We start from the raw sequence: 21,373 nt of genomic DNA, 5'->3' as shown, positions 1-21,373 counted from the left end.
GGGTTTGGGTCCCGAATTCCCTCGCCCCTCTGTTCCTTAGGCAAGGTACACCGTCTAAAAATCTTTACGCGGACTTGCCTCGTCTGCTTCCGGACAACTGGGCCTGGGGAATTTGCACTGGTTTTCCCCTCATGGCCAGTCGCCCAGTCTGAGAGTTGTAAAGTGCCGTACGTAAATGCTCCCGCCAAGGCCCAGGAGGCCAGTATTGGGAGCACATTCCTCTCCCATCCTGCGCCGGCCAACAACACCCCTTGTCCATGTTTTTCTCCTCACTTCCTCCCCTTCCCAACTTGGCCTAAATACTGTTTAATCCTTCTTGCGGGGGGTGCACCTTTGCGTCCTCGTTTGCGCTTCCATTTCCTCCTTCCACACCTGCCATCCGTGTTTATTTTGTGGCAGACCTACATAGGGGTTTCTCTTTTCTAGCTTTCTGATTTGTTGTTGTTGTTGTTTTGAGACGGGGTCTGGCTTTGTTGTCCGAGCTGGAGTCAGTGGCGCGATCAATCACGGATCACTGCAGCCTTGACCTCCTGGGCTCAGGTGATCTTCTCACCTCAGCCTCCCGAGTCCTAGGATTATAGGCATGAGCTGTGTGTCCTGCTCAATTAAGGGATTTTTGTTTCTTTCTTTCTTTCTTTTTTTTCTTTTTCTTTTTGCAGATGGAGTCTCGCTCTGTCACCCAGGCTGGAGTGCAGTGGTACCATCTCGGCTCACTGCAACCTCTGCCTCCCAGGTTCAAGCGATTCTCCTGCCTCAGCCTTCTGAGTAGCTGGAATTACGGGCGCGTGCCACCACGCCCTGCTAATTTTTGTATTTTTGGTAGAAATGGGGTTTCACCAGACTGGTCTCCAACTCCTGACCTCGAGTGATCTGCCCACCTCTGTCTCCCAAAGTGCTGGGACTACAGTCGTGAGCCACCGTGCCCGGCCTCAATAAGGGATTTTTCTAATGGCTATGTGCACAATACAGTGTGCATATGTTTGAGTAATGAGAGAATGACACATCTGTCCCTACCCACCCTTTCTCCGCCCCATAGGCACGTCAGGACCCTTTCATTTTCCTTCCTGGCACTGGCACGTGTGTGTATGTGTGTGTGTGTGTGTAAGGTCCATGTGAGGATAAGGATCGTGGTTATTTTGCTTCATGCTGGAGCCTCAGTTCCTACACAATGTTTACACACAGTACCACTTAGGTAAATGTTCGTTGATTGAAAGAAGATTATTTTGGCCAAGCGCGGTGGCTCACGCCTGTAATCCCAGCACTTTGGGAGGCGGAAGCAGGCAGATCACAAGGTGAGGAAACCGAGACCATCCTGGCCAACATGGTGAAACCCCGTCTCTACTAAAAATACAAAAAATTAGCTGTTGGCAGGCGCCTGTAGTCCCAGCTACTCGGGAGGCTGAGGCAGGAGAATTGCTTGAACCCGGGAGTTGGAGGTTGCAGTGACCCGAGATCGTGCCACTGCACTCCAGCCTGGGTAACAGAGTCAGACTGTGTCTCAAAAAAAAAAAAAAAAAAAAGAAAGAAAGGAGATTCTTTCTTCCTCTGGTTTTATAGCTGAGAAGCTGATGTCTCCTCGACTTCCAACTGGAACCTTGAACCCACACATTCCTGGACCTTGAGCTTTCCTCAAGTAGGAAGGTGTGATGCACCTTGACCTCTTTCTAAATAAGACACTTCCCCAAATAAGGGAAGTGGGATCCACCCACTTCCAGATCCCAGAGGAGACAGACATCGGATGGCTGGCGAGAGAGAAGCCTTTAATGAAAGATGAGTTGCAGGCTTGGACCTCTACTCTTGCGCCCTTAGTGTATGTGTGGGTGGGGTGGGCAGGGGTGGGGTTATGGAGAGGGATAAGTGGGATGAGGTGGAAGCAGGGGCAAGAGGCAGATTTGGGAGGGTGGAGAGGAAGGGCGCTGCCCGATGTGGCTGTCTGCTCAACTGTTCTCCCAGAAGAAGTTGTTACAGGCCACTGTGAGAGCGGCCACAAGCACCACATACTCCTGGAAGTCCACCTCCCCGTCTCCATTCTCGTCTAGCTCCTTCATCACCTTGTCCACAGCATCCACATCCTTCTGGGCCTGTGGTGGGAGGAGAGGAAGAGGGAGGTGTATAGGGAGGGGTACAGCACTGAGTCAGAGGCAAGGGGGTGGTTGAGGAGAAGGAGGCAGAGATGAGCGAGAGGAACTGCACTGAATTATGGGACTCTTTTGGGCTTCAAAACTCTTGAGGGCTCCTGTTGCCTACGGCATAAGCTCTTTCACCTGGCAGAATGAATAATAACACCAGTTACCGTATGTTGAGTGCCTGCAATGCAGCAAGCACTACATTAGGAGCTTTACAAGCACTGTCTAATTTAATTCTAATACAAATAATGTGAGGTATGTTTCATTATTTCCATTCCAGAGAAGAAACAAATTGGTAATTGGTGGTTAAATAAATATGCCCAAAGTCCCACAGCTAGAAAGTAGCAGGGCTGGAATTTGAACCCAGTCCAATAAAACCTCAAAACCAGTGCACTTTCTTTTGTTGTTTTTTTTTTTTTGACATGGAGTTTTGCTCTTGTTGCACAGGCTGGAGTACAATGGTGTGATCTTGGCTCACTGCAACCACCGCTTCCTGGGTTCAAGCGATCTCCTGACTCAGCTTCCCGAATAGCTGGGATTACAGGCATGCGCCACCACGCCTGGCCAATTTTGTATTTTTAGTGGAGACGGGTTTTCTCCATGTTGGTCAGTCTGGTCTCGAACTCCTGACCTCACGTGATCCACCTGCCTCGGCCTCCCAAAGTGCTGGGATTACAGGTGTGAACCACCATGCCTGGCCTAAACTGGTGCACTTTCTACCGTATCCTGAGGCTTCTTTACTTTGTGGTCCTGGTTAGCCTTTGCAGCCTACTTTTCTACATCCCTCATGCCAGTCGAATAAAACTACTGGCATGCTCCACATTCTTCTTTCTCCTGTGCTTTTGTTCATTCAGTTACTTCCTCCTAAAATGTCTGCATTTACCCAGATAATCTTCCAATGGAAATCCATGGCTCAAGTGCTACCTCTTCAGGAAAGCCATCTCACTTCAATCAGGTTAATAATCTCTCATAACCCTTTCTGGAACATCTGTTAAGGCTCTGTGTATGGCTGGGCGCGGTGGCTCACGCCTGTAATCCCAGCACTTTGGGAGGCCGAGACGGGCGGATCACGAGGTCGGGAGATCGAGACCATCCTGGCTTACATGGTGAAACCCCGTCCCTACTAAAAAATACAAAAAAACTAGCTGGGCGCGGTGGCGGGCGCATGTAGTCCCAGCTACTCAGGAGGCTGAGGCAGGAGAATGGCGTAAACCCGGGAGGCGGAGCTTGCAGTGAGCTGAGATCCGGCCACTGCACTCCAGCATGGGCGACAGAGCGAGACTCCGTCTAAAAAAAAAAAAAAAAAAAGGCTCTGTGTACTTCCTGGAGTTCATGGTTTACTTTTAAGTGTCAATCTTTCCCTTCTAGTCTATGAGTCTTATTACTGATGAATCTACACAGGGCCTAACACTTGTTATGGTGATCAATAACACATTGGTGATCAATAACACATTGGTGATCAATAAACCGGGGCATTTTGACTTGACCCAGCTGGAGTAGGGGAGCCTGGAAAAATCCAGGAGAGAAGCCTGGGAAAGGAAAGAAGGAGGCTGGGCTGAGCTGGAGGTGGGGTGGGGAGACAGCAAGGGGGTGCCCACCCCATTCTCCCAACCTTCACCCACTCCACTTCCACTCCACCACTCTGTACTTACATCCAGGAAGCCAGAGAGCTCCGTCTGCAGCAGCTCTTTCAGCTCCTTCTTGCTCAGCTTGTACTTGTCCCCCTCTTTGCCCGAGTGGGCGTGGAACACATTGATGAGGGTCTCCATTGCTGTCTCCAGCTCAGAGCCCATTGCAGCAGTGCACCTACACACCCCCATCATGGAAGTGAGCCTTGAGGACCAGGCCCAGAGTACCGGGGTCTAGGTGAGGGGAGCCCTCAAGCCTGGCCCTGGCTGACAGCTCAAATAACTGTGGGATTAAAGCCCTACTGCAATTGATCTTTCCCTGAGATTTTACAATGTGAGGGAAATCCCAGCAGACCTAAATGCAGACCTCTTCTCCGTGTCCCTCAGTGTGTACCCCAGCCAAAGGGAATCAGGGTTAGGGCATGGAGAGAGGGCAGTTGGAGCTGGGCTGGCTTCAGAGGCTTGTGGTAGATGTCTACAGTGGCTGCCCAGGCAGGGATTGAGGAGGGTGGGGCAGGCAGGGGTGGTCACAGGACTGGGCCATGCTTCCTCTGGCTCTATTTTTACCCTGGACCTTGCCTGCCTAGCATAGCCAAGCTCTGCTGTTGAGGATGGTGGGCTGGGGTGTCCACTACAGCCTTCCCTCTGCTGCCCACCCCTAGCAAGGAGTCAGTCTGGTACCCTCGGTCAGCTTGGTGGGGGGGTGGCAGCCCCAGTGGGCGGGTGGCCTAAGGCTTCTAGGGGAGGGAGGTCTCACTGACTCTGAGTTTCCTGTCAGTAGCTGGGGGCCCCTTTTGGTCCTTCAACTCTGTTCTCTCCTGAACATGTCATTTTGGCTTCTCTGGGGTATGCTCCCATTGCTTCTGCAAAATTATCCCTTCTATCTAGTGGGTGGCAGAAGGGGAGAGAGGAATGTTTGAGCCTTTTCCTTGGAGCCAGGGTTCCCAGGGAAGGGGAGAGGAGACCTGCAGGCATTGTCCCTGCGACTGCTCACTCCTGGTTGATTTGGGGATAGTGGGAGCAAGGGGAATGGGGCTGGTATGTGTTGGGGGAGATAAAGGGCTGAGAGCATGCAGTCCTTTGAGTTCAAGGGGCTGGGAGAGAGTAGGAGAAGAAAGGAGAAAGGAGGGGTCTGTTGAAAGAGAAGACTGCCAAGGGGGGCCTCTTTCCCTTGGCCCTGGGACAGTCTGGCCTTCCGCAACCCCAGGGGGGCAGCTCAGGTGTCTCGGATCAGATGTCCCCATCCTTCCCCAGGCCTAGGGGGCTGGACAATGGCCCCTGATCGAATGACATCCCAGTTCTTCAATGGGGCCCTTGTGAGTGTCATCTGAACTCTGGACCTGAGAAGCGGTTGTCACAGAGACATGGGGGAGATGGAACCCAAGCTGTGGCTGATGAGGGGATAAGGGGTGCTTGAGGGAGGGATGCTGGTGGCTTGATACCTGCTCCATGCCAGAGGGGCAGCTGGAGGTCGCCTGGAGCCCCAGAGCAGCCTGGGATTTTATGTGGTGGCAGTTCTGAGAGGACTTGGGGGCAGGGCAGATGGGAAAACAAAGAGGAAAGAATTGGGGGAAAGAGGAGTCAAGAGGTCTGGGCCAAAAACGGGAGGAGGAGAAAGGGGAGGTCCTGTGGAGGTAGCGTTGGGAAGGGGTACAGCACCCTCCATCCCCCACTTCCCCATATCTTGGGAGCTTCGCCTTGCCACCCCCAGACTCCCCAGAGACCTGAGCTCTTGGCAAGGCAGGGTGGGGGTGGCAGAGACTAAGGCTGGCAAGAGAGGTGGGGGCAGAAACAGCTGTTGTATCTGCTCTCTTCTTCTTACCCCACAGGAGGCGAGGCAGGGGAGGGCTGGGGCCCTTCCCAACACCTGGGAGACAGAGGGGGCCTTGGCAGGGACTCGAGGGCTCCCTGTGGGAGGGCCAGGTGGACAGGAAGCTCTTGGTGGGTTCCCCACTAGCTTCATCCTTTGCTGAGCTGCCAGCTCTCTCTCCGACCTTCAGTTCATTTGTCTCTCATCACCACCTTCCAAACCCTGTCTCCCCCAAATCCCAAACTGCCCTCACCCTGACTGACTCCTCCCAGATCCTTAGTGCTCCACAGTGCTGTGGTCCCCAGCCTCTTGGAGCCCTTCTGAAGACCCCTCTCCCGGAAGCTGGCAGGCCAGGGACTAGCCCAGTGGGGCAGGGCACTCACCGTCGGCCTGGGCCTGAGGTGGGAGCAGGTTCTGGACAGATGGCCGAGGCTGCAAATGTGGCTGCTGGAGCTGTGTGTGGAGACCTGTCTTCAACAGTCCCTCCCCCACTGACCCCCCCATCGACTCCACCCCTTCACAGACGAACACCCTGTGGGGCAAGGGGCCAGGAGCAGACAGAGGCGCCCTCTGTCTCCTGGGCTGGAACAGGCGGCCCTTGTCTCTTTCCCAGCCTTGCTTGCCCCGTTCCTTTCTCTTTAGGCAGCAGTGGACGGTGCAGGGGAAAGAGGTGGGAAGGAGGTCGTGGGAGGGATACTGGTTGTCTCACCCCAAGCTGGGCCTTGCAGTACCTGCAGCTGACTGTGCTGATTGAGCCGGGTAAGGGGGGAATTCTGCTGAGGGGATCTTAGTCTGTGACTCCTCCATGGGGCCTCACTGAGAGGACTCTCAGTGAGTAACTTAAGTCTTGGGAGTCTGAGAACCCACAGAGGGATTTCGATCCAGGACTCTTCTATAGGGGTCTCAACCTGGATCCCCCTCTGTGTGTGGGGCCTCAGCCTGGGGTTCTCTGAGGGATCTGGGGCTGTAGCATCCTTTGTGGGGTTTCATTCTAAGGGGCCTCTGTGTATGTCTCAGATTGGGCCTCTCAGTGTTGAGCTCCCTCAATTGGTTTCCTCCCTCTTCCCCCCTCAGCATACACACTCCTGATTAGACATGGGGTGTGGTGGCAACAGCCCCCAGTATTGAAAGGACTAGGATCCTGGGACCCCTGCTGAATGAAATCTGTCCAGACAGCTCCTCTCCCTGACCAAGTGGGGGCGCTCCTGTGGCTGGCAGGGAGCCCTGGTCCAGGCCTGAGGGTTCAGGGCAAGAGGCGTGATTGGGCTGTCTCTAGTCTTCAGAATCCACCACGGAAATTTGACACCTCCGGGCTTGTAAGCAGCTGTCTCCTCCTTCCCTGCTGCTTATAAACCTCAGCCCTGAGACTCCAGCTCGCTCTACCCCATCTCCTTGCCCGGTAAGTCTCATTGCCGACCCTGGAGGGAGCCTGGAGATCATTTTTTCTTCCTGGGCTCCCAGGTCCCTCCCCCAGAGCTGGCTCAAACAGGAATTCAGGAAGCAGCTTTGGATGATCGAACAACTGCGTGCCGGAGTGCGTGACGGGGTGGACAGAAAAGAGAATGCCTCTTCCAGCCCCACCCACCGCACCCCAGGGGGCTGTGAGTGCCTGTACTAAACCCGTCGTGGGGCAGGGAGTCAGAGACACCCCGTTCCAGGACCCTTGTCATCGGGAGACAGGAGCGGGGAGGATCTGTGGGGTCCTGGGTTCAGCACTCTGCCCTGCTGCCCTGACGAGAGAGGTAAGGGTGGATCCAGGCAGAGAAAATGGGTCTGTTCAGACGGAGCCAGCTCTGACCACAGGGAACATTTGCCAGACCCTGTGCTTCTCTGCTGGGAGAAGCGGTCAGAGTGTGTGTGGGCGGATGTGAGTGGCTGGAGACCAGGTCCCAACATAAACAAGCTTTGGAGACAAACAACCTTGTGACCTGTGAGGCTGGGTGAGACAAGAAGGGACTCTTGAGATAGACACGCCACAGAGGGGCCACCAGACTCTAAGGACTCCAGGAAGGACCCTCAACTGAAAACCTCCTCTCAAGTAGAGAGGTCTCCAGATGGAGGCATCACCACAGAGGGGTCCCTAAGCCATAGACATTTAAAAAGGAGCCCAGATTGTGAGACCTACAGAAGAGGGGGTTTCTGGAGCCGAATCTTCTGCCCCCACCTAAACTGAAATGCTGTTGTCTGGTCTGCTGCCCCAAGCTCAACCCCTGTCCTCTCCCTCTTTCCCCATAATGCCCTCTCCAGGCCAAGACCTGATGCGATAACACCAAGGCAGGGGCCTTCTGAACCATTCCTGCATCTTGGGGCTCCCTGACTCTCCCTCTCTGCTCCTTCTCTGTTCCACAGGTCAGCCCTGACAAAGGTCAGATAGCCCCTTAAGGACATCAGCTTTGGCCTCAGGGTCCTAATGGCAGCAGAACCACTGACAGAGCTAGAGGAGTCCATTGAGACCGTGGTCACCACCTTCTTCACTTTTGCTAGGCAGGAGGGCCGGAAGGATAGCCTCAGCATCAACGAGTTCAAGGAGCTGGTTACCCAGCAGTTGCCCCATCTGCTCAAGGTAGGCAGAGGTCTGGGACTGAGATTTTGTGAGATGGTGATTATGGGACACTGTGTTTAGGACATGATGGTGCCGAGTACGATAATGTGACCACAAGAAAGGATGTGGGTAGCTGCATGTATAAATGGTTGCAGGTTTTATTTTTTTTATTTTTATTTTTTTTGAGACAGAGTCTCACTCTGTTGCCCAGGCTGGAGGGCAGTGGTGCAATCTTGGCTCACTGCAACCTCCATCTCCAGGGTTCAAATGATTATCCTGCCTCAGCCTCCTGAGTAGCTGGGATTACAGGTGCACGCCACCACACCCAGCCAATTTCTGTATTTTTAGTAGAGACAGGGTTTCACCAGGTTGGCCAGGCTGGTCTCGAACTCCTGACCTCAGGTGATCCACCCGCCTCGGCCTCCCAAAGTGCTGGGATTGGTTTTCTTGCCTGGTGTGTATGTGTGTGTGTTTGTGTGTGTATGCATATAATTAGATAAGCAAAGATACTATGTGCCAGTGGGAGTACGGGTTTGTATCAGAATATGCTGTTGGGTTCTTGTGTATGCTCTGTGCCTTTGTGGTCTAATTTCCCCAAGACAGGACTGGACCCAGAGCTGGCTTCCACGAGATTCACAGACTGTCACAGCTGGAAGGAGGCCAAGAGAAAACACAGTCCGTGTTCCTCACTTCACATATATAGAAACTGAGGCCTAGCAGTGGAAAGGGGCTTATCAAAAATGAAAACACAGCCAAATTCATGGAGTCATAGACCTCAGTGTAGGGGGTCTGTGGGATGCATCTGTGAAGACTCCCCACTTGCTATGGGCATCCCCTTACTAGGGTGTAAGACAGAGTCATTCCTTCTCTCCCACTCACAGGCTGGAGTCAGGTCTTAAATTTCATTGACTCTGGGCTCAAAGAGGCCTGGTCATTCCAGGGTGTTGACAGTTTGTTTTACATCTTTTCTGAAAATCCACAGGCACATTGAAGTGTGTGAATATGGACTCCTTGAACACAATGAGTCTCTGAAACTCATGGTCTTTCATCTGCAAAATCCCCTACAACTTCCAACTTCTCAGATTTTTTTTTTTTTTGAGACAGTGTCTCACTCTGTTGCCCAAGCCACTGTGCGATCACAGCTCACTGCATCCTTGACCTTCCAGGCTCAAGCAATCCTCCTGCCCCAGCCTCACAAGTAGCTGGGACCACAGGCACATGCCACACTGCCTGGCTAATGTTTTCTTTTTTTGAGAGTCTCACTCTGTCACCGAGGCTGGAGTGCAGTGGTGCGATCTCGGCTCACTGCAACCTCTGCCTCCTGGGTTCAGGCGGTTCTCTTGCCTCAGTGTCATGAGTAGCTGGGATTACAGGCAACCACCACCATGCCCAGATAATTTTTGTATTTCTAGTAGAGATGGGGTTTCGCTATGTTGGCCAGGCTGGTTTCGAACTCCTGACCTCAGGTGATCCGCCCACCTCAGCCTCTCAAAGTGCTGGGATTACAGGCGTGAGCCACCGTGCCTGGCCAGTTTTTAAGTTACTTGTAGGGATGGGGTTTCTCTATGTTTCCCAAGCTGGTCTCAAACTCCAGGCCTCAAGTGATCCTCCTGCATTGGCCTTCCAAAGTGTTGGGATTACAGGTGTGAGCCACTGTGCCCAGTCAGACGTTTCCTTTCATCTTTTTACTGGAAACTTCAGTTTCTCTCCTGAAGGGACAGCATTCCTTATATCCTTGTCAAGCAGTGACTTTTTTTTTTTTTTTTTCCTAAATTCAACTTCCTCTGGGCCTGGAAGTGTAGGAAGTGACCTCTCTGCTTTGCATTACTTCTAGATTTTAGTTTCTTCTTCTTTCTAAGAGTTCCCAGCTCCTTGGAAGCTCATCTGCAACCTGCCATTCTTTTTATTGCACTCCTTACAGCTCTTCAGCTCCTGGCTCACTGTTTTCTTCTCATCACTGCTTCTGTTGTTATTCTCAGTGGCTTCAGCATCCATTGTTATTCTCAGTGGCTTCAGCATCCACACAGACAATTCATCCAACACCTGGGCCTTTCAATTTTCTCAACTCCTCATTTCCAGAAAGATTTGTCTTCTTGCATCTCAGCATCCCACTCCTCTGTTCATGCTTTAGACTGTGTCATTAACAAAATGACGCACCACTTCCAAAATCTTGATTTCAAGTCTCCCTTTATCTGCTGACCTCCTCCTGTCATTCTGGTTCTGTTCCCCTCTCTAGCTTCTCCACTCCAGCACTTCCCTGACTCCTCAGGTACCTTCAGTCTCTTGACCCTCTCACTTTTGCATCTTCCATCAACATCCCTCATGTCCTCATTGCCCTTCTTCCTCATCTCAGGTTCTAAGGCTTCTCATTGTAATCACTGCCTTAACTCCGTTGATTCTGTCTCTCTCTGTTCTCAACCCAGTTAATCCACCATTTCACCTATAGTAACTTGCCGGTTAAATCCACTGTTCTGCACCTGCACTTGGATAGCTGAATCCGGCTGAAGAAAAATGCACAGTTTTGTTGACTTGTCTCACTTTAAATCTATAACCACAGACCCCAAAAGGGACCCTTGGCAATGCCTGGCGGTTCTACTAGGTTTCCCTGGTTGATTCATTTACCAGTTCTTTCAGATGATTATTTCACAATTTGTCTTCTCTCTTCGAAGCTCAGTACATCTTTCCACATTCTCCATTTTCTTGAGAAGTTTACTCACTGAGAAGGTCAGGAGTTCGAGACCAGCCTGGCCAACATAGTGAAACCCCATCTCTACTAAAAACATATTTAAAAAATCAGCTGGGCATGGTGGTGTGCACCTGTAATCCCAGCTACTTGGGAGGCTGAAGCAGGAAAATTGCTTAAACCTGGGAGGCAGAGGTTGCAGGGAGCCAAGATCATACCACTGCACTCCAGCCTGGGCAACAGAGGGAGACTGTCTCAAAGAAAAAAAAAAAAGGAAAAGAAAAAAGAAAATAGGAGCAATCAGGAAACTTGTACATGCTCCCTACCTGAAATCAGCAGTCTTTCCTGTTATGCAAATGATCCGTCACTGCCCCTAAGGCCAACCCTTCACCGGTGCCCTGGATCCCATCCCCTCTCACCTACTTAAAGACTTTCCTCTTGAAATTACTCCTCTCTTTCTTGCATCGTCAAATTTTCCTTCTCCACTGTATCATTCTTACAAGCTTACAACTGATACCTCTTTTTTTTTTTGAGATAGGATCTCACTTTGTTGCCCATGCTAGAGTGCAGTGGCATGATCACAGTTCACTGCCACCTCCACCTCCCAGGCTTAAGTGATCCTTCCACCTCAGCCTTCTGAGTAGCTGGGACTACAGCATGTGCCACCATGTCCGGCTAATTTTTAAAATTGTTTGTAGAGACAGGGCCTCTGTATGTGTGCGTGCATGTAATTAGGTAAGCAAAGATACTGTGTGTCAGTGAGAGTATGGGCTTGTATCAGATGATGCTGTTGGGTTCTTGTGTATGCTCTGTGCCTTTCTGGTCTAATTTCCCCAAGACAAGACTGGGCCCAGAGCTGGCTTCCAGGAGATTCACAGACCATCACAGCTAGAAGGAGGCCAAGAGAAACCACAGTCCGCATTCCTCATTTCACATATATGGAAACTGAGGCCTAATTAAAATTTTTTTTTTGTAGAGACAGGGCCTCATTATATTGCCCTTGCTGGTCTTGAACTCATAGGCTTGCGTGATCCTCCTGCCCCAGCCTCCCACAGGGTTGGGATTATAGGCATGAGCCACTATGCCCAGTCCAATCCTTCACTGATGGAAATTTTTCTTATGTCCATTTCTTCCTTCTTGCAAATATCCATGTCTGTATACCTACGTACTGGTGGGAAAATAACAACATAAGGTAAATATTTGGCAGTAGAAATATTAGGTTAAGTGGTATGTTAATTTTTAATTTTTTTTTTTTTTTAACAGAATCTTGCCCTTTTACCCAGGCTGGAGTGTAGAGGTGCAATCTTGGGTCACTGCAACCTCTGCCTCCCAGGTTCAAGCGATTTTCCTGGCTCAGCCTCTCTGAGTAGCTGGGACTACAGGCTCATGCCACCACGCCTGGCTAATTTTTGTATTTTTAGTAGAGACGAGGTTTTACCATGTTGTCCAGGCTGGTCTCGAACTCCTGACCTCAGATGATCCGCCTGCCTCGGCCTCCCAAAGTGCTGGGATTACAGGGCTGAGCCACCAAGATCGGCCTTCATTTTTTTTTTTTTTTTTTTTTTTTTTTTTGAGACGGAGTCTCGCTATCACCCAGGCTGGAGTGCTGTGGCCAGATCTCAGCTCACCGCAAGCTCCGCCTCCCAGGTTCAAGCTCCGCCTCCCAGGTTCACACCATTCTCCTGCCTCAGCCTCTGGAGTAGCTGGGACTACAGGCGCCCGCCACGTCGTCCGGCTAGTTTTTTGTATTTTTTAGTAGAGACAGGGTTTCACCGTGTTAGCCAGGATGGTCTCGATCTCCTGACCTCGTGATCCACCCGTCTCGGCCTCCCAGAGTGCTGGGATTACAGGCTTGAGCCACCGCGCCTGGCCGGCCTTCATTTTTAATTTTTGTGAATATTACCAATTTGCCTCCTAAAAAAGTTGTACCAGTTTATATGGCCACCCACACTTCATGTGATGCCTTTGTACTTGTCCAAACTGGGTATTATTGAGCTTTTAATTTTTGCTAATCTACGATGTGAAAATGGTATCTTTTTCTGATTTACGCTGATATAATTTGGAGTGAAATGGAACTTCAACAACTTCTTCTTCTTCTTCTCCTTCTCCTTCTCCTTCTTCTCCTTCTTCTCCTTCTTCTTTCTTCTTTTTTTTGAGATAAGGTCTCACTCTGTCACCCAGGCTGGGCTGGAGTGCAGTGGTGTGATCTCGGCTCACTACAACCTCCGCCTCTTGGGTTCAAGCTATTCTCCTGCCTTAGCCTCCCAAGTAGCTGGGACTATGGGCATGCGTCACCATGCCTGGCTGATTTTTGCATTTTTAGTAGAGATGGGGTTTCATCATGTTGGCCAGGCTGGTCTTGAATGCCTGACCTTGAATTATCCACCTGCCTTGGCCTCCCAAAGTTCTGGGATTAAAGGTGTGAGCCACCATGCCTGGCCAGTAACATTTTATAATGTTAAAAAGAATCCTGTAGGCCGGGTGTGGTGGCTCATGCCTGTAATCCCAGCCCTTTGGGAGGCTGAGGTGGGTGGATCACCTGAGGTCAGGAGTTTGAGACCAGCCTAGCAAACATGGTGAAACCCCATCCCTGATAAAAATACAAAAATTAGCCAGGTGTGGTGGTGGGTGCCTGTAATCCTAGCGACTCGGGAGGCTGAGGCAGGAGAAATGCTTGAACCCAGGAGGCAGGGGTTGTAGTGAGCTGAGATTGTACCACTGCACTTCAGCCTGGGCAACAGAGTGAGACTCCATCTCAAAAAAAAAAAAAAAGAAAAAAAAATCCTGTAAATCGCTTAATTGGGATCATATAAAAGATATATTTTAGGGAAAATTGACATTTTTACCCGATTGAGCCTTTCTGTTTAAGAAAAATACATATTTATTTAATTTTCTATTTATTCAAGTTTTTTTTTGTAATATCCCTGTGGTATAATATGAAATATATAGTTGTCATTTTGTATCCATGGGAATTATTCCCAGGACCCCCTTGGATGCCAAAATCCTTGGATGCTCCAGTACCTTTTTTGGTCCTTTTCTTGTAGAGATGGGGGTCTCACTATGTTGCCCTGGCTGGTCTTGAACTCCTGGGCTCAAGCGATCCTCTCACCTTGGCCTCCCAAAGTGCTGAGATTGTAGGTGTGAGCCACCATGGCTCGCCTCAAATCCCTTATATAAAATCAGATAGTACTTGCATATAACCTAGGCACGTCCTCCTATATACTTTAAATTACAAGTAACTCTAGGCTACTTGTAATACATAATGCAATGCCTACTCATCACTTCATTCACATGGATTCAACGTAGTACTTAGCATGGGGCAAAATTTAAGTTTTGCTTTTTGGAATTTTGTGGATTTTTTTCTTCAAATATTTTTGGTCTTAGGTTGGTTGAATCCAGGGCTGTGGAACCCACTGATACTGATGTGGTATTTGGTATTTGGCCTTTGTTTTGTTTCTGTCACAGCTCTTTTTTTTTTTTTGAGAGAGTCTCGTTGTCACCCAGGCTGGAGGGTACTGGCTTGATCTCGGCTCACTACAGCCTCTGCCTCCCACACTCAAGGGATTCTTCTGATTCAGCCTCCCAAGTAGTTGGGACTACAGGTGTGCCCTACCACACCCAGCTAATTTTTGTTTTTTGTTTTTTTTTTCTTTTTTTGAGACAGAGTCCCACTCTGTAGCCCAGGCTGGAGTGCAATGGTGTGATCTCTGCTCACCACAACCTCCGCCTCCCAGGTTCAAGCAATTCTCCTGTCTCAGCCTCCTGAGTAGCTGGGATTACAGGCTCCCACCACCATGCCTGGCTAATTTTTGTATTTTTAGTAGAGACAGGGCTTCCCCATGTTGGCCAGGCTGGTCTTGAACTCCTGACCTCAGGTGATCTACCCGCCTTGGCCTCTCAAAGTGCTGGGATTACAGGCGTGAGCCACCACACCTGGCCTGCCTAAATTTTGTATTTTTAGTAGAGGTAGGGTTTCGCTTTGTTGGCCAGACTGGTCTTAAACTCCTGACCTCAAGTGATCCACCCACCTCAGCCTCCCAAAGTGTTGGGATTACAGGCGTAAGCCACCACACCCTTCCTGCTTCTTCCTTCTTAATACTTATTTATTTATCTTTACTAATTGAATGCACCCCCAATATAATGTTACAGTAGCCATCCTTGCCTTCCACTGGCAGTGCTTATAGTGTTTTATAATTAAATGTGCTTGTAACTTAAAAAAAAAGTCTTTTTAGCTCTTCTGTGAATCAGCTTTGTTCCCTTTAGAGATTTGGTGAGTCTTCTCTGTCTGCATCCAAATGTTGGTTCAAACCTTGAGCATCACACCCTGCCTGAGGCACCCTTCTCTGGTTTGATGTTGAACTATTATTCAACAGTCAACTTTTTGGTTCTGCTTGTTTATCTGGCAACAGGTCCTTCGATCAGGACGTCCGGTTTACTGTTGCCATCGATTTCACAGGCCTATGAGAGAGACCCTGTCAAGGGCCCCCTAAAAACCCATATACTCCATGTCTTTCCCCTGGTCTAGTGACCCAGCTGGATGAATGAAAAGACACAAGGGCCGTGTGAATGAGCAGCTAAGTACTGGGAGCTTCTCCAGCTTTCTGATAAAGAGGAGGGTGGCCCCAGAAAGCTCAGACTGGGTCCAACCCTGCAGCATCTCCCTGAGATGCTGGCAAATCCTTGGGCTGATCCCATAGCAGCTGCAGCAGTGTGCTGGTGAGAGCAGATTGTGTGCATTTCTTTCCAGCTTTATATTAAGCAACAACCTGTTTGTGCCATAGTGGAAGTATTTACACAATGGCAAGCACTAGGACTCGGGCCCCTCCACCTCTCTCTGTTGGTGCTCCTTGGAGAGGCACCCCACGGCAGTGCAGTTTTGGGGCTGCAGCCTCATTCTTTAGAGAAGGGGCAGGTGCCACTGCTCTCTGAGGGAAGGGCCTTGAGAGAATGGCAGCTGGCAATTCTTCCCTCCCTGTTTTCTCAAGAACCTGTTTCTAACTCTACCCTTCCCTTTGGTGCCTTCTCAGGATGTGGGCTCTCTTGATGAGAAGATGAAGAGCTTGGATGTGAATCAGGACTCAGAGCTCAAGTTCAATGAGTACTGGAGACTGATTGGGGAGCTGGCCAAGGAAATCAGGAAGAAGAAGGACCTGAAGATCAGGAAGAAGTAAAGCCGCCTGGCTGGGATGGGGGTGGGCAGGGCAGGGCTGGTCAGGGCCGAGCAGAACTGCACTCTTCCCAAATAAAGCTTCATCCTTGAAACACAATTGTTTCTTACTCACACCCCATCCTGATTTCTTTTCTTGACACCAGAGGGTGGGAAATCTCTCTCTTGACCTGAGGATGGATCTGAAAATTATGAGCCCCTTGAGGACAGGCAATGTTATTCATCTTTGAACACTCCGCAGCATCTAGCACCAGGTCTTGTACAGAGCAGGTGCCCAGTAAATGGTTGAATGAATGAATATATGAAAAGTAGAGGCAGAGGACTGGGCACAATGGCTCATGCCTGTAATCCTAGCACTTTGGGAGGCTGAGACGGGTGGATCACTTGAGGTCAGGAGTTCAAGACCAGCCTGGCCAACATGCCGAAACCTCATCTCTACTAAAAATACAAAAATTAGCTAGGCTGGCGCCTGTGATCCCAGCTACTCAGGAGGCTGAGGCAGGAAAATCACTTGAACCCAGGAGAAGGAGTCTGTAGTGAGCCGAGATCGCACCATTGCACTCCAGCCTGGGAGACAGGAGCGAAACTCCATCTCAAAAATCAAATCAAAACAAAACAAAACAAAATGAAAAATGAAAAAGAAAAAAGAAAAGTAGAGGCAGAGATGTGGGGCAGGAGAGGTGACTCAGGGGCTCAGCTGCATGGTCCTGCTGTGCTTCCTTTTTCTTGGGTTTGTCCGTTGGATGACAGTGATAGTGGTGAACATGTATAGAGCACTTACTAAGTACCAGGTGCAGTGCTAAACATTTTGCCTGTATTGTCTTAGTTAATTTTCACAGTCCTTTGAGGAAGGTGCTATTTTTAACTCCTGTATTAAAGATCAGGACACAGATCTTAGGTAAAGTCATAAAGACAAGAATAGGTGGATTTCAGAGCTCTGATTAACCAGGATCCTCTCTGGCTGGTTGCTCAGGAACACCAGGCCCTCCACCCTTACCCTCTGGAGCAGTGGGGAAGCCAGAAGGAGGGGCCCGATGTTCTGCTCAAGGACTGTGGGGTGAGGGTGGGGTGGTGCCACCGGAGGCAGAACTTGCCTTGCCTTCCTGGCTTGAGGGGCATATGGTGTACATGACCACCACCAGAGGGTGCAGGGGCGGGCAGCTCGGTGGCCGGCCTCCCAGGGCTGTCTGTGCCTCACTGGCAGGCATCCATGAGGGGCAGCTATGAGTCCAGAGGAACCTTTAGTCTGAGGAAGCTCCCTGTTACACACCATGAGAGGATCCCAGACAGACCTCAGAGGGACCCCCAGACTGGGAATCCAAGGGGCCATTGGTGGAGACATTCTAGAGGGGCTCCTGCACTGAAGGGCTCCCTCACCGTGAGAAGCCCTGTGAAGAAACCCCAGCCTGAGCCTCTTCCTGAGGAACCCAGGCTAAGTCACTCTCAGAGGGACCGACAGGCTGAGAGACCCTCAGAGGGACCTGCAGGTTGAAGCCCTTCAGAGGAACTCTTAGAATGAGACACTGTTGGAAGGTCCTCTCCATTGAGACACAGAAGGCCCTGGATTGAGAAGGTGACATGGGGAGGAACATAGTGGGGTGTGCTCTGATCTCAGCGTTTAGGAAAAGATCCTGGGAGCTTTGGCTCTGGGCCGCACCCCATCCTTGCCCTGACTCATGCCTACTGCTCTGCCCTTCTTCCTACCCCCTCCCCATGACTTCAGGTTGTGGGTGTCTGGGCCTGGGCAGGTGAGGAGGGCCACTGGGGTTGGGCTCTCTGGGATGTCATTCTGGGTTCTGAATCAGGGGGTGTTGCTCTGCAGCTGGGTTAGGGAAAGCATGGGGCTCTGAGGGAGGCAGAGAGAAACACGTGGCCCGACCAGTTTGGAGTGGGTGTTAGCTGCCAAGCAGTGCAAGTGGGCCTTGCATTTGTGCACTCTGGGCCGCTGAGGGGAGCTGAAGGGAGGTCAGGTGAACACTCACTCCATCTGCCTCCCTCCACCAGGCTGCCCTTCTCTGGCTTCTTCCTCCTGATTCAAGTTCTCTACATTCGTCTCTCTGCCTCCAGGACTGGTAAAGGCTGGGCTCCGGGATCCAGGCAGGCTTGAGTGTCAGTATCCAAACTGGGCCTGGCTGGGAGAAGCGTATGTGTGTATGTGTGTGTGTGTGTGTGTGTGTGTGTGCGAGAGAGACAGAGAGAGAGAGAGACAGACAGACAGACACACACATGGAGGGTACAGAGGCTCCTGCTTCTCCTTTCCTGGTCACAGATTCAGACCCCCTCTCCCTCCCTGCCCTACAGTTCCCCAGGGCCCTTCCACTTCCTAGGGTGACCCCATGAGGTCTCCAAGTCCTCCCTGTCTCCTCAGCCTTGTCCCCTCTCTTTCTCTGTGACTCTACATGCTGATCTGAGGCCAGGGTTTTCCCAGCCCCAGCGCTCTGTGGCTCTCTCCTCGTGGCAGGGTCAGGGTAGGCTCTGGAACTCTGGCTAGTGGAGGGTGGGGCTCGTAACGCTGGCTCACAGCCCAGGCTGCTGCAATAGCAGGGGTGGCTTAGGCCCAGCCCCTGCCTCCACTCCCTTCCCCCATGTATAAGAGCTGAGCTCAGGTGAGCTGGCTCCTCCTGTCTTGTCTCTGCGGCTGCCAGCAGGTAAGGAAACCCAGGGCTTTTCACCCAAATATACAGCCTGCTGACCAGAAGGCACACTTAGGGTAAGGCCTGGGGATCAGATCCTGGAGGTTGGTGTGTGTGTTTCAAGAAGAGGTGGGTGGTTGGAGGAGGTGGAAAGAATGAGGCTAAGGTGAGGCCCAAGGGATTCCCCCTAGATGCGTTGAAGCCTAGGCAGGGCCTGGGCCTGTGTGCTGTTGGTTTTGACCCCCTGATGAGGCACAGAATATCTGAGGTGGAGCCAAAGTGGGCAGTTGAGAAAGAAATGCTAGACTCTCCCCTCACCTCAGGCCTGCCCCCTCCTCTAGGCAGATCATGAGCCATCAGCTCCTCTGGCGCCAGCTATAGGACAACAGAACTCTCACCAAAGGACCAGACGCAGCGGGTACCATGGGACAGTGCCGGTCAGCCAACGCAGAGGTGGGCTCATTCACTCCTGGCCTTTCTGCTCCAACACTCCTCTCCTTCACCCTGAGGGTCTATGTCCCCCCACTGACTTTTGCCCTTCACCTTGGCCTTACCCTGCACCCCAGACCCTGTGAGTGAGATGTGAACCCTCTTCTGAGGCCCACACAGGGTGATGCAGATGGAGTCCTCCTGGGAAGAAGATGCCTGGGTGCATGCTGGGACCTGCACTGCCTGCAGCTGGAGGGTGTGGGGAGGGAAGTCTTCCCCAACCTGTGGCCGCTGTGGCTTGGAGGCCGAGCTGGGGTAGGGGAGAGGGGCTAGATTCTGGGCTCTGGAGTGGGTGGGAGCTGTGTGCCTTCCAGCAGTCTTCTGACCTGAGGGCTTTGCCAGACTCCTGGAGGAGCAGGCTGTTGGGGTGCGTGGAGCTTCACTGATGTGGGTGATGTCCCCTGCCCTCAGGATGCTCAGGAATTCAGTGATGTGGAGAGGGCCATTGAGACCCTCATCAAGAACTTCCACCAGTACTCTGTGGAGGGTGGGAAGGAGACGCTGACCCCCTCTGAGCTACGGGACCTGGTCACCCAGCAGCTGCCCCACCTCATGCCGGTATGGAGGGAGCACACCCCACCCCAGCCAGTCAGTACCCTGACTTCCCAAGCAAGTGTTCCAGGATCCCACCCACACTGGCACTTGCAACCCCTAGCTCTTCCCCCTTCCCAGAGCCGGGTAGGCTCTGCTCCTGCTGTCTGCCCCTGGGCAGGGTGGGGTGGGAAGATCGGAAGGTGCTGCCTCCCTGAGCCATGGTGTCTTCACTCCCCTTAGAGCAACTGTGGCCTGGAAGAGAAAATTGCCAACCTGGGCAGCTGCAATGACTCTAAACTGGAGTTCGGGAGTTTCTGGGAGCTGATTGGAGAAGCGGCCAAGAGTGTGAAGCTGGAGAGGCCTGTCCGGGGGCGCTGAGAACTCCCCTGGAATTCTTGGGGTGTTGGGGAGAGACTGTGGGCCTGGAAATAAAACTCTCCTCTACCACCACCGTGTTCCCTAGCCTGCACCTCTCCTCATCTCTGCAAAGTTCAGCTTCCTAACGGCCTTCCCAAGGGTCTCTGTGCACTTCTGTCTTGGATGCTCTGTGGAGTTCATGAGTGCAGGAGTCCCCGCCAGAGGGAGGCTCAGGGGACTGGTTGGGCCAGGGATGAATATTTGAGGGATAAAAATTGTGTAAGAGCCAAAGAATTGGTAGTAGGGGGAGAACAGAGAGGAGCTGGGCTGTGGGAAACGATTTGAAGAACGGAGCTGGGAATATGGCTGGATATCTGGTACTAAAAATGAGTCTTTAAGAACCTACTTCCCAACCTCTTCCCCAACCCAAACCATGGCTGTCTGTCTAGGGCTCTCTTCGTGCCTCCAGCTGTGCCCCAGGTTCCTCCTAGACTCTGTCCCTGGGCTAGGGCCGGAGAAGAGGGAGAGTAGGGTTGGGGGAGAGGCTGAGGAGGGTGTGACATGCGGGGAGAGGACCAGCTGGGTGCTTGGGCATTGACAGAATGATGGTTGTTTTGTATCATTTGATTAATTAAAAAAATGAAAAAAGTGAAGCATGTTGTCTTGACTGGACACCCCCTCCCCCAGGGTCCACGGGTGAGAGGAGCTTGGGGGTGAATGGCAAAGTCATTGGTAGGGTGGGGCATGTGGGGCTGGAATGGTTGGCAGTGGAAGTGAATGGGAACTCACTTTTCCCTATGGGTTTGGGTTGAGGGTGGTACCAGGCCCAAAAGGGCAACATGGTCCTCTCTGAGGGACAGGTTCCTCTTTGTCAACGGGCAGACCCTCTTATAGGAGAGGAGAGTATGTGTGCACACTTGGGGAAAAGGATATTAGTCCAGGTGTTCTGAGCCCCGGCTGACATAACAAGGGAAATGGGGCGGATGGGGGTGGAGGGTTAGAAACAGGCTGACTGGCCTGAGTTTGGATTTCAGATCTGCCACTTATCATTGGAAATTTGCGCATGCTCTTAGTATCAGTTTCCTCATCTATAAAACGGGGATTATGAATATTACTTCCACAGGATTGCCAGGAGGACAATGCCACATGTCATGTAAAGCACTTGTCAGAGAGCCTGACACATGGCGAGTGCCCAATGAGCCAATGTCATTACTGCTGGAGTGGGCGAGTGGGCCCCTCTTTGGTTTCAGCTGCTGCCCTAGTGTAGGGAGGTCGAGTTGGCCAGTTTCCTTGGGTATCTTAGGGCAACGGTGGGGTGTGGGGAGTTTCCAGAGGAGTCCTTCTCTGTACATGAGGGATCTTAGGGCTGGGTCTCAGAAGAGCTGATGGGCTGGACTGGAGACA

The 21,373-nt window shown here is 51.5% G+C and overlaps 3 protein-coding genes across 9 annotated transcripts; 2 read left to right on the top strand and 1 right to left on the bottom strand.

The window, feature by feature from the left end:
* Positions 1-1,739: 1,739 nt before the first annotated feature.
* On the bottom strand, positions 1,740-6,070 carry S100A1 (S100 calcium binding protein A1). The gene is made up of 3 exons (XM_017857490.1): positions 5,948-6,070; positions 3,779-3,932; positions 1,740-2,081 (listed from the first exon to the last, which is right to left on the bottom strand). Exons 2-3 carry the CDS (start codon positions 3,917-3,919, stop codon positions 1,938-1,940), a joined length of 285 nt encoding a protein of 94 aa, XP_017712979.1. The 5' UTR covers positions 3,920-3,932; positions 5,948-6,070; the 3' UTR covers positions 1,740-1,937.
* Positions 6,071-6,159: 89 nt separating this feature from the next.
* On the top strand, positions 6,160-16,056 carry S100A13 (S100 calcium binding protein A13). 4 transcript variants are annotated; one of them, XM_017857486.1, is made up of 4 exons: positions 6,160-6,323; positions 6,639-6,963; positions 7,914-8,127; positions 15,817-16,056. In XM_017857486.1, exons 3-4 carry the CDS (start codon positions 7,975-7,977, stop codon positions 15,958-15,960), a joined length of 297 nt encoding a protein of 98 aa, XP_017712975.1. In that variant the 5' UTR covers positions 6,160-6,323; positions 6,639-6,963; positions 7,914-7,974; the 3' UTR covers positions 15,961-16,056. The 4 variants fall into 4 exon arrangements, with proteins under 4 accessions (XP_017712975.1, XP_017712978.1, XP_017712977.1 ...); XM_017857489.1 differs by lacking the exon at positions 6,639-6,963; XM_017857488.1 differs by lacking the exons at positions 6,160-6,323; positions 6,639-6,963 and adding an exon at positions 6,970-7,165.
* Positions 16,057-17,990: 1,934 nt separating this feature from the next.
* Positions 17,991-20,622, top strand: S100A14 (S100 calcium binding protein A14). 4 transcript variants are annotated; one of them, XM_017857478.1, is made up of 4 exons: positions 17,991-18,065; positions 18,931-19,042; positions 19,490-19,636; positions 19,853-20,622. In XM_017857478.1, the coding sequence occupies exons 2-4, from the start codon at positions 19,013-19,015 to the stop codon at positions 19,988-19,990; spliced, it is 315 nt and encodes a 104-aa protein (XP_017712967.1). In that variant the 5' UTR covers positions 17,991-18,065; positions 18,931-19,012; the 3' UTR covers positions 19,991-20,622. The 4 variants fall into 4 exon arrangements, with proteins under 4 accessions (XP_017712967.1, XP_017712968.1, XP_017712965.1 ...); XM_017857479.1 differs by having other exon boundaries at positions 18,009-18,028; XM_017857476.1 differs by lacking the exon at positions 17,991-18,065 and adding an exon at positions 18,517-18,604.
* The last annotated feature ends 751 nt before the right edge of the window (positions 20,623-21,373 follow it).

The sequence above is a fragment of the Rhinopithecus bieti genome, unplaced genomic scaffold (assembly GCF_001698545.2).
Source record: "Rhinopithecus bieti isolate Rb0 unplaced genomic scaffold, ASM169854v2 scaffold_45389, whole genome shotgun sequence".
NCBI classification, from domain to species: Eukaryota; Metazoa; Chordata; class Mammalia; order Primates; family Cercopithecidae; genus Rhinopithecus; species Rhinopithecus bieti.
This window is presented reverse-complemented; position numbering and strand designations above follow the sequence as displayed.

Bases quoted from the DNA above. Each gene is read 5' to 3' on its own strand.
- S100A14 (XM_017857478.1), top strand. From the start codon at position 19,013: ATGGGACAGTGCCGGTCAGCCAACGCAGAG. The intron at 19,043-19,489 runs GTGGGCTCATTC...CCCTGCCCTCAG, and splicing joins GCCGGTCAGCCAACGCAGAG to GATGCTCAGGAATTCAGTGA. The intron at 19,637-19,852 runs GTATGGAGGGAG...CACTCCCCTTAG, and splicing joins AGCTGCCCCACCTCATGCCG to AGCAACTGTGGCCTGGAAGA.
- S100A1 (XM_017857490.1), bottom strand. From the start codon at position 3,919: ATGGGCTCTGAGCTGGAGACAGCAATGGAGACCCTCATCAATGTGTTC. The intron at 2,082-3,778 runs GTAAGTACAGAG...CTCCCACCACAG, and splicing joins AGCTCTCTGGCTTCCTGGAT to GCCCAGAAGGATGTGGATGC.
- S100A13 (XM_017857489.1), top strand. From the start codon at position 7,975: ATGGCAGCAGAACCACTGACAGAGCTAGAGGAGTCCATTGAGACCGTG. The intron at 8,128-15,816 runs GTAGGCAGAGGT...GTGCCTTCTCAG, and splicing joins AGTTGCCCCATCTGCTCAAG to GATGTGGGCTCTCTTGATGA.